The sequence below is a fragment of the Ruditapes philippinarum genome, unplaced genomic scaffold, assembly GCF_026571515.1.
Source record: "Ruditapes philippinarum isolate M1 unplaced genomic scaffold, ASM2657151v2 ctg243_1_1_1_1, whole genome shotgun sequence".
Lineage (NCBI taxonomy): Eukaryota > Metazoa > Mollusca > Bivalvia > Venerida > Veneridae > Ruditapes > Ruditapes philippinarum.
The window spans coordinates 111,145-123,138 of record NW_026865615.1 but is presented as its reverse complement, the minus strand read 5'-3'; the positions used below and the strand labels follow the sequence as shown (position 1 = coordinate 123,138).

At 33.5% G+C, this 11,994-nt stretch overlaps 1 protein-coding gene across 1 annotated transcript; it reads left to right on the top strand.

Annotated features, from left to right (window-relative positions):
* Positions 1-5,458: 5,458 nt before the first annotated feature.
* LOC132729754 (angiopoietin-related protein 4-like) lies at positions 5,459-7,572 on the top strand. The gene is made up of 4 exons (XM_060715581.1): positions 5,459-5,736; positions 6,069-6,214; positions 6,822-6,918; positions 7,406-7,572. Exons 1-4 carry the CDS (start codon positions 5,592-5,594, stop codon positions 7,570-7,572), a joined length of 555 nt encoding a protein of 184 aa, XP_060571564.1. The 5' UTR covers positions 5,459-5,591.
* The last annotated feature ends 4,422 nt before the right edge of the window (positions 7,573-11,994 follow it).

Genomic DNA, 11,994 nt, shown 5'->3' with positions numbered 1-11,994 from the left:
GGAGAGCTACTGACCAGTACTGGTAGCTACGGACGATGCCGGAATTAATCCGTGGTTCTTCAGTGGGCGTATTCCGTGAATATGTGACCGGGGCATCAAGACCGTGGTAATCCCTGCCTCGCCGTAGTACAACGTATTACAATCTAGGCTTTCCGTGACCATGCCGCATTAATCCGTATTAAAACTGTAGCTTAAACGTAGGGTAACTGTACAAATACGTGGTTATCCGTGTCAAACCGTGGAAATCCTTGACAAATTGGGGTCAGTACGGACCAGTACGGTTTTGCGCGGACAAGTACGTATCAGGTCGGTCCAATACGGACTTGTTTGGATATGCTACGGTTGATTTGTCCGTAGCAAAGTTTAAAAATTGTCAAGGATCAAAGAAAATATCACAATAACTAAAGGCGTAATACAATTAGACTACATGCGCTACTAAATCAGTGCATCAGTCGGCAAAAATAGTTCCTTGCGTAATAAACAACAGTTACTTGCTACATATTAAAAATGATCTCTGTCGACATTCTAATAATGGAGTTTATGTTCTCCGTCAACTGCTTTCCGACTTTTTTCTGATACGGACTATAACTGACCTGCTATGTTATAGGTATGATGCAATAAAAACACCCATAGAATTAAACTCGCCCGGAAAAAATTTAAGTTTTTTTTTCTTTAAATGCCAGTTTTGTTTTGGAAAGAAAACAAAATATACCCTTATTAAGACTACATTCTCTTATCAGAAATAACATGTAGCAAAAAATATTGCAAGTCGCTGTGTTTATCCTGCAAGAGACTAAAGACTGGTACTGAGTTCGTACATTGATAATGGTATTTTTCAGTTATACGAAGAAGTAATCATGGTGGTTTGGCGAGTCCATTTAAGTACCCCTCGTTGAAGTTTTTTTGGCTTCCATTTTGTTATCATGTTAAATTGAATTATTTGACTAAAGAGGTACAACTATTCAAATCTTGTTAATTGTATATATTGCCGTCCGGCGATAATATTCAATAGAAATGCTTGTTTACTTCTTTTTCTTGTGAATAACTTGCAAAACTATCAAATTTTATAAAACTAAACCTATCCAGACAAAAAAAAGAATTGAAAAAAGGAAAATCCATAGGCTTGATTAAATACCCATCAAAATAAACAGACTTTCGTAATAATTTCAGAGGAGTACAAGGTATTATTTTCTAAACAATGACATATATTATGCCGTCGTGGTTTTCGAGAAATGGTTTTATTTTTCTGTTTGTGAAAGCAAAACTGATTCCATCGGAATCTCGTGAAAAAATTCGACCATAGAAACTTAAGGAAAGAAAAAAGTTCACATTATTTCATTGATCCTGATCTACACTAGAAAAGTGTCCGCTTCTCGTTACTTTCATAAATACTTAAAAGTTACGTACTTAATGTATATACTAACTGGTTTCGTTTCCTCTGTATATTTTCTCTGCGAAAGCAATATATGATCTAAAATAGATCGGTTTCCGTAGGATTAGTTGGAATTGATAGTCTAGATATTTGTTGTCTTTCATATACATGTAGATATAACAAATATTGTATCCAAACCCTATTATATTTAAATTGTATCGATTCTTTTCATTGGTTTTATGTTGTTTCTTCTCATTTTATAAATCATGCCATTATCTTACTCGTTTTGACATGTTTATAAATCTGTTGTAAAATATATATTTTAAAGACGTGACAACAGGTTAGTACGTGAGATATTTTCTAAGTTTGGAATAGGACTTGGGTAGTTATGCTGTTGTTTTTGTGTGTGTTTTTTATTTATTTTTTATATATATATTTTTTTTAATATATTATTTAAATCTTTGATTACGTGATTGTATTATTTCAAATGTAATTGTTTAAATTGCTTTGGATCGATCATTTGTATTGTTACAAAAGTGTTGATAAGTATTTCGATTATTGTGCGCAACTTTAAAAATCATTGAACATAACAGAACAGTTCCACACCGTTTAAAATCATTATTGAAAAAGAAAATATAAAATCTTCAAAGAGCACTATCGAAATTTAATCTTTTTTTTTAAATAATATACTGCAGTGAATCATATTTTCCGTATTTTCACTTGTGTCTTGCCGGACTACTTTTTTTGAAATAATACACAACATTTAAGGTAATTTTTTTCAAATTGTAATGTCAAAAAAGTGTATATAATAAACAGAAAATTCAGGTTTTTCTATAAATACAGGTTTTACTTGTATCTTGTGGTATGAAAATTATCATATTTCTCTCGTGACTACCGCCACTCATGAAAGGTTTATTTTTATACCACTCGATGAAAATAAATCCTGTGATTATAGAAAACCCTTGAATATCCTCGATTGTTTCCTCAGATAATCAATATGTTTTAAAGTTATTTTTACGCTACCTTCAGTTTAAAAAAAATTCGTTTGAATTTTAAAGCAACTCCACTGAGGTATTTTTTGACATGACGGGACTGGAAATAAGGAACTAAGGTTCCATTTGATGTTAGTCTAGATCAGTAACTTTTGTGTAAAATTTCAGACCATTCGCTCACTTCTTTATTCCAGAATAATTATTCCAACTGTAAAAAATGACCAAAAATTGAAAATGGTTTCAACGCATTTTTACTAAAATCGTGCAAACAATAGCACGAAAATACGTCTTTCTAATAATGTCTGGATTTATTTATTTATTTATTTATTTATTTATTTATTTATTATCTTTGCAAATCCTTTTTCCATTAAGTGCCCAAGTTGATCTATGTAAAAAAATCAAATTTTATGTTTTTACGCTTCTGGACCTCATTGGAGTTCCATTGATACTTTAATTAAAATTGCGCATCAGAGAATTTAGATATTTAACGTTATGCTTTTAACGCTGTTTTCCAGCAATTTAATTTAAAAAGTCAACAAATACTGTTGCTTTAGTCACCTGTCGTGAATATACTATTTAAGGATTGTTTATGTTTTCGTAATTACTATGCTAAACATCTCAGATAAAATCCACATTTTTACTATAAATAGCACAGGAACTTGAAATTCTATCACTATTAACGATAATATGCGAAATATACCCCCTATATACTATAAAAAGTGTTTTTTTATAGTATATAGGGGGTATATTTGGAAATTATAATTAATATTGGTTATTTGATAGAATTTCAAGTTCCTGTGTTTTTTTATAGTATATAGGGGGTATATTTGGAAATTACACTCAGTACAAAAAGAAACGCAACTTTTTCATTTTTCATTTTTTTAGGTTTATACTAAATTTGGACAAACAATTTTCCCTTTAATATTCTCAATGACATTTTATTGTTAACTTGAGTACAAAACGGCATTATTTTTAACCTCCCTCAATGCAGTTTAACGGCAAACTGTACAAACCACATTTCCACGTGCACACCGTGCTCTATATTTTACCGATAGTTTCTATATTGTAGCCGTGTAGTGATGAATCGGTACACATGAAAAACAAGTTTATTTGAACTGTCAGTACTTTATAACCATGCCGCGCCATGCTGAACATTTGCGGAATCAAGCAATTGGTTTACTTGAAGCTGGTGTTTCGAAGATTGACGTTGCACGGCGATTTAATTGTCATGTTAGCACTATCACTCGTCTACAGAATAGGTACAATGCCTCTGGCAGTGTCAAAGACTTACCAAAATCCGGTCGACCACGAATAACCACTAGGAGACAGGATGTGAATATTCGAGTGGTCCACCGTAATCGATTCGAAGCGGCGTCCTCTACAGCTAGACGAACAATAGGTACTCACGGGTAGGTGAAAATAATGCTATCTTTCCGAAATTCTTCCTCTTATCAAATTTTGAGCTGTTCACATTTTGATGAGGTTTGCCCTTTTTGAGACGTTGCGTTACTTTTCAGGCACAGTATACACGCAAACACAGTTCGAAATCGGCTTAAGGAAGTTGGTTTGAGGTGTAGGAGACCCCTCAAGGCATCACGCCTCACTGCACGTCACAAACGGGATCGACTACGGTGGGCTAGAGTGCACATAAGAATGATCCGTAAATTCTGGAGCAGGGTACTTTTCTCTGACGAAACTAAAATAGTGCTGAGCAGAGCCGATGGTCGTGCACGTGTTTGGAGGCGCAGGAACGAGCGTTATGCCGAAGCCTGTATTCAGACTTTTAACCGTTGGGGTGGTGGCTCCATTCACATATGGGCAGGTATGTCACAGTTTTGAAGAACAGATCTTGTAGTGTTCGACCGTAATGTCAATGCTCAGACCTATGTCAATGATGTTCTAGCACCTGTTGTCGTACCGTACATGAACCGTCATTTTCAGGGACATGGGACACTTCAACAGGATAACGCTCGCCCGCACACAGCACGTTTGACTCAAAACTTTCTTGCTCGGAACCACATCAATGTGCTAGACTGGCCTGCAATGTCGCCAGATATGGCGCCTATTGAACACTTATGGGACGAGCTAAAACGTTGCATTTATGAGCATCAGCCACAGCCCCAGACGGTGCAGGAACTTCGTCGCGTCGCAGTGCAGGAGTGGAATAACATTCCCCAGGCATCCATTGCTATGTTAGTGACCTCTATGCGTCGCCGCTGCCAGGCGCTTTTCAATGCTAGGGGTGGACACACAAGGTATTGAAACTGAAATTTTCGTGATCGATAGCGCTGTGTTTAAACTGCTGGAACTTTCGTAATTTTGCAGGTATCAATGAAATTGTTGTGTTATTGAATAAAGCATGGATGAAATATTGAAAAGGTATTGAAGTTTTTTCTGCACCACATCCACTATGGGAGATGACCAGTTATATATACAGTTTGCGTTTCTTTTTGTACTGAGTGTATAATTAATATTGGTTATTTGATAGAATTTCAAGTTCCTGTGATAAATAGCCTATCCATTTAAGAACAAACATTCTGATATCTTTTCTACAAAAAAGTCCATATCACTGATAGTTAATGTTACTGTGTGAGTGATATGCTTTACATCATTAAACAGATTATCATTGAAGCGGAGTAAGTTGCTGCATTCTTTTTTTCTCTACAACATGTTTCCGACGAAAAAGCTTATTATTCAGACTTTCCGAATAATTAAATATCTATATTTTTTCAATATTAAAAGAGACCTATTCTTAGAACAGGAGAACTATTGTTGAAACTTAATTAGACTCAGTAAATAATTCATACCCATTTCCTGTTGTAATATGTTTGAACTATATTAAGTTTTAGAATCAATAATGTTTGTCCACATGATTCCAAAACAATCCCAGTTTTCTTTCTTGGAGACTCATTTTTATAACCCAATATATTGGTTTACTGAAACCATTTCAGGAAAAGCATAATTAAAAACAATATTAACACTAAAAGATTATTTTTTCAACAGGATCAAAATTTTGATGACATTGTATACTATATTACAAATTGTTGAACATGAAAGAAACAAACATGACTGTTATTTTGTTGTGCATATGGACATTTGTGACTTTACTGAATGTAACATTGACAACAAACATCAATTGGACAAAATTTCGTCTTGAAGATGAATCTTATGGAATCACATGTTCTTCATCCGAATATCTGTTTATCCGAAACGACGTTTCTGATGAGATGGCTTGCAGCAAAATATGTTTCCTACACAACAAATGCCTGACAAGTGTGTATCAACCGGAACATGTTCTGTGTATTGGATGTGAGGCAATGAGTTTTCAACCTTTGCCAAATACTTCAAATTCAATACAATATACTCGAAGAGGTTCGTAATGTTTGGTGATGTCAATTTCAAACATTATTAAAACGAAGTTTAATTCTAATTACAATACATTTTGATGAATGTTTTTTTCGTTTCGTTTCGTTTCGTTTCATGTTCTGGCCGATCAAGTGCCACTTCTTTATGTCTTGATATTTTATCAGTGTTGTCATTTATTTGGCCAAGATATCATTGTAACATACAAATGTTTTGGATGTGGTTACCTCTTATGATCAGATTCAATATGACCAAGCCTGTGTCTGAAAATAAGTTGTTTGTTTTCACAGCTGCTAGATCTATGATTAAGTTTTTAAAGTAACACCCATTCTCATTTTCAGATTTCAAGGTTGACTGCAAAGACGCTTTTCAACACGCTTTGAAAAACAACAAAAATGCAGAAACTGGTGTCTATGAAATAAGACTACCAAGTTTGGAAATAATCGATGTGTACTGTGACATGACATCCGATGGTGGTGGTTGGACGGTATGTACTTATTTCTCAAACATTTTTACCTTAAGATTATGACCATATACGTTGAGAAAGGGGAGTTTGATTTGCCATATGGCACTAAATATCCTCTTCAAAAAGTATTTCAAAACCAGCAGCATTGATACCGAATAAAATTATTATATTGCAAATACAAAATGTATCATGAGTTGTTTAACATAACAAAAGCCTTTCAGTGATTAAATCGATCAGAAATGGATAAAGAAAATCCTACAACTATTATCTCGGGATGTTTCTGCAACTTTTCGTCTCGGCCTAATGGCTTCAACATTTAATTTTGCACAATCACCCCTCGATGTTGCCTCAGCCAATGTTATATCCTTGTAAAATATGGTGCCTGGCGATGGCTTGTTTGAAGTCTGCATTTATCCAAACTATAAATTACTTCAAAGTATCTCAAACGTCATACAGTCTGTCAAAAATGGCCAATTAATCAAATCTACAAAAAGAAGGAAAATAACCTTTCAGAATCTTTTTTTAAAATCGTAGACCTTTCAATACTTTCATCACCGTCTTATGTAACAATATGCCGAGTATATTGAACCATCATGTCTCATATTTTGTTGTCCTTCTGATATTCAAGGTAATCCAAAATCGAATTGACGGAAGCACATCTTTCAATAAAAGCTTTCAAGCCTATGAAGATGGATTCGGCGATATAAGGAATGAGTTCTGGTTAGGTATGTGGATTTAAATAGACAAAAAGTACTCTTAGACTAGTTGTTTATTTATTTCCTATTTCCCGAATGCTTTTTATTTTTTGTGTCTTACTTTATATAGTTTTAAAACACCTTTTGTTTCTGGTGGAAGTGAAAGTACTTCTTTGTTAACATTTTGCTACTTTAATAACAAATAATTTCAAATTCTGCCGTACTTTCCTCATGTGACAAGCACTCAACATTCTCTAAAACCATTATTTAACTGCTGTAAAATTTATGTTTGTCATGTCTAAAGAAAAATATGATTTTAAGATATTTGTTTTAAAATGGTTCAATTCAAAAATGTGTAAATGACGATATGTTTTAATTAATATTTTATATAAAGTAAATATATATTATATATAGGAGTGTATAATTCAAAGTATTTTGATTTCACTCATTATCAAAGAAGAACTTTTTATTTTGATAACAAAAACCTTTTTCTTAAAATGTTCGCTTTGGTTTGTAGGTCTTAAATATATACAAGAAATTACAGATGCACCTAGTAAAATGAGAGTCGTTGTAAATGGGGACGCAAGTTTGGTCAATTTCAAACTTCTTGGAGAACACTACATATTCTCAGACGGTGAAGATCTAAAAGAAGAAAGTATTAATTTTTGCCAAAACTTCGTATGAACACATCTGCGGATGTTTTAAAATTCAAAATTTTACCATTTCATGTCAAATGTTGAATACCGCTTAAGCCGGTACTAGGGGGGCTTGACGTGTAGCTTGCCCTTGTGAGTAACCGTCCAAAACAGACTCAATCAAACCTAACCTGCAACATTTTTAATTTTGCCGAGTTGGGCTCCATTTATGGATTGTTTCTCTCTACTGGTTGGAGAGATAACTCCGACACTAAATCACTATTTTTTTAAATATCTTTTTTATTTTTGTGTATATTTTAAATTTTTACCCACCTAAACAAAGTTAGGTTCAAATATTTATGACCATGTGCAAATTTTCTTCTCGAAATGGAAACTGGTACTTCCTTAAGGTCCTGAATAAGGTATCCGAAACATGGTCTTTTTAACCCTGAACAGTAGATAAAGTTGACACTTTAATTTTAAAGTAAATACTAGCTTGAAAATTAGAACTAATCATTTATTTTTACATTTTATAAGCTTTATCTATGCCTTATTGATAATTTAACAAATTTTTAAAGAACTTTTCCCAAGTCACTACCCTGTGTTCAAGACAATTCTAACTACTGTCTGGAAGCTAAGTAAAAAGACCGTTTTGTGGCAGTTTTTGTAACAAAAAAATTGTGGTCAACATAAACCCATTAAAAAGTTTACCAAATTTAAAAATCTAATCACAGTCGTCCTTCACTTTTATTATTAGATGACCATGTGCTTGTTTGTTGAACAAAAAAATTGAACCAAGTGTCGGGTTTATCTATGTGTCGGAGTTATCTCTTCAACCAGTATGCTAGCATAAATTAATATAAGTGAAAGTATTTTATTATAAGATGTATTTCAATGGACCGGAATTGTGTTTGTTAATGTGTTGCCTTTCAATAAATCAATCAAGATATGTCACACAAGAATCGTTCAGAAATCGAAAAAAGAAAACGTACTCTGATTTAAAGTAAAGATGTATAAAAAATGATGGTAAAATTATGTTTTGTATTTCTTTAGATTATTTACTTTATTACTAATCACCTGTTTTTTTATTTATAATAAAATTACAAGGTTCGAACGAAGTAGGAAGTCGATTTGTAACATATGACCGGGATACAAGAATGAAGTGTGCGACTGGCTCAGGTGGGGGATGGTGGTTTCCAGATAACAAGACATGTCAAGAAAGTAACTTGAACGGTGTAAAAGTGTTATTTGGAGTCAAGTTTTATAATACAACAATGATGGTGAGAAGAAAATAAACAATAAAACAACAAAAGAAAGTAACTTCAACCTGGGATATAAGATAACGGCGAGAAGAAAATAAATAACAAAACAACAAGAAAATCCACGAAGAAATACCAAATTCAATGAGTTTTTTTCTTAAGTATTTATATTTCATTTTTACTGGGAGAAATATTCCCTTCTTAAATCTTTTTTATATCACCGTCCTTTATTTTTGTACTAGAAAACATAAAACTATGAAATTCTTGCATAGGTCAACCTGAACACTTAAAACAGAAACATAAACAAAAATTAGTGAAGAAATATATTGAAAAATAAAATGAAAATCATATTTTTGTGCTGTTCTTAGTCCCATTTTAGTGGAAGGCGTTTTAACGTTTTATAAATATATTTCACAATTCGAATAATTATTCTAGATAATCGGAGTGAACGAATGACCTGATATTTTACACTTAAGATATTGGCATAGACGTACATAAAACCGAACAGTTATCTCTAAATACTTTCATGTGAAAACACATTTGAGTCCCTAAATCAAATGTTAACTTGCTAGCATTCTAATCAAATTATAAACACAATACATGTATTTGTCTGCATGCTTGTTCTAAAATCGGCCTCAATAAAATAAAAAAGCCAATGACAAGAACTTATTTTGAAAAAAAAAGTTTTTTGTTTATTATTATTATTAAATCCAAAAAACAAGAGCTGTCGTGCAAGTGACGAATGCCCTCGAAAAGGTTTCATGAAAAGAAAGGGGAATGAAAGTAACTAATTGCTTAATATTGTTTTTGGGTAAATAAAGACCTATTTATAGAAAACTTAAAAACCCTTAGTTCAAGGGTCGCGACATGTCGTCTTGATGCGGTAGACATTTATGCCTAGTTATTTTAAAATCCTTCAATGCATGACAAATGTTACAGCCTGGACACGAATGTGTACCTATAAACTCTAATTGTGATAAAGTGAACTTCGAAATGGTAGTGTGACCTTGACCTTTGAGGTAGGGACGTGCTTCTTTGACGCGACACATCGTCTTGTTGTGGTACACATTTTTGCCAAGTTATTCTAAAATCTGTTGATGCGTGAATAAGTTACAGTCAGGACACAAATGTGTGTACCTATAAACTCTTATTTTGATAAGATGAAACTTCAAAATGTTAGCATGACCTTGACCTTTGGGGTAGGGACGTGATTCTTGGACGCGATACATCAGATTGATGTGGTAGACATTTACGCCAAGTTATTCTAAAATCGTTTGATGCATGATAAAGTTACAGCCGGAGACGGTTGTGTGTACCATTTAACTCTAAAAGTGATAATGTGAAACTTCAAAATGGTAGTGTGACCTTGACATTTGAAGTAGGGACATAACTCTTGGACGCAACATTCAATGAATGTCAAAGTTACAGTCCGGACACGAATGTGTGTACCTATTAACTCTAATTGTGATAACGTGAAACTTTAAAATGTAAGTCTGACCTTGACATGTGAGGTAGGGGCAAGGTTCTTCGATGCAACACACATCGTCTTGATGTGGTAGACATTTTTGCCAAGCTTTTTCAAAATCTCTCAATGTATGACAGTGACAATCCGGACATGAATGAAGTGGGGACCAACAAACAGACAGACAGTGCGATCTTAATAGGCGCCCTTGGGGGGCATAAAAAGTTTGTTGCACAAGATTGTTAATTTCCTTCAACATGTTCAATGCATCTGTTAATTCTTTGTAGTGCTACATATGAATAAGTTTTATCTAATAAATATAATAATATTTGGTTTTGTTTTTATTACAAATGTTGTTATGCTTGTCTTAAAAGCATAATCTTAATCTTAAAGTCTTACGTTTTCTACTGTCACATATATATAATCTTATATTTAGCTCCATGCTACTGTAAGATATCACAGCCTCTTTAATAGATAAATGTGAATGAAGCAGGAAAAGTATTTTTGTGTGCAAGTAAACTTGAATGACACGCACACAGACCATTCACATATCAGGCAACCCCTTGACCGACTTTGCTATGGCGGATGTAACAACAACCTTTACATTAAGTTGGTGTGACTTTCAAAACATTAGTTCTATACTCCATATTAATTCTTGTAAACTTCTTGGACATAACCGAAGTGTGATCGAATATTTAGATATGTGCTATAATATATTTATTATTGACAATTCAATACAATCAGACTGTACTTCATGATATGAGCCGCTTTACGACAAAACCAACATAATGGGTTTGCGACCAGCATGGATCCAGACCAGCCTGCGCATCCGCGCAGTCTGATCAGGATCCATGCTGTTCGCTTACAGACCCTATAACAAGTAAAGAAACTGACAGCGAACAGCATGGATCCTGATCAGACTGAGGGGATGCGCAGGCTGGTCTGGATCTATGCTGGTCCCAAAGCCATTATGTTGGTTTTGTCATGACGCGGCTCATATATCATACCAAAGCATTAATCATACATTATAATTATGTCTCAAATATCATGGATATCTATGACGGAGAAAACAAAAACTAAATGGAATCTAATTTATTTCTTTTATTATCATTTAAAAACATGTAATGTACTAGTATATAAACAAGAGCTGTCCGTAAGACAGCGCGCTCGACTTTTTTATTGCTTGCCAATAAAAAAAGTTTTTGCAGTAAAAGGCAATACAAGAATCTCTGTATTTTTAAAGTGAACAATGGCCATGAGCATTAAGATATTTAGTGAAGAATTATTTTATTATGACATAATTTATGGTAAAGTGAACAAGTGGATAGGAATGAATTTTTTTAGATTTTTTAAGTTTTTTAGTGCTTGCCTATAATACAAAACATTGACAGTTAAGGGCCATAATTCAAATAAAATCTTTGACAGAATTACCTTCTCCTGGACATGTTTGGGAATCATGATTGTAAACAAGTATTCCAACTTTCAAATTAATATCTCAAACAGTTCAGTCAAAAAGTGGACTGGTACTAAAAACTTAACCAAGATTCTAAGTCGATAAAAGGCCTTAATTTTTAAAACAAATCCTTGACAGAGTTACCTTCTCTTGCGTACAGATGGGGGTAATGATGTGAAATAGCATTAAAAGTTTCAAAGCAATATCTCAAAGGGTTAAGGCAATAAGTGGATTTTACCCATATTCAATGTATTTTCTAAGTCAAAAAGGGCATAATTCTGTCAAAAACCTTGACAG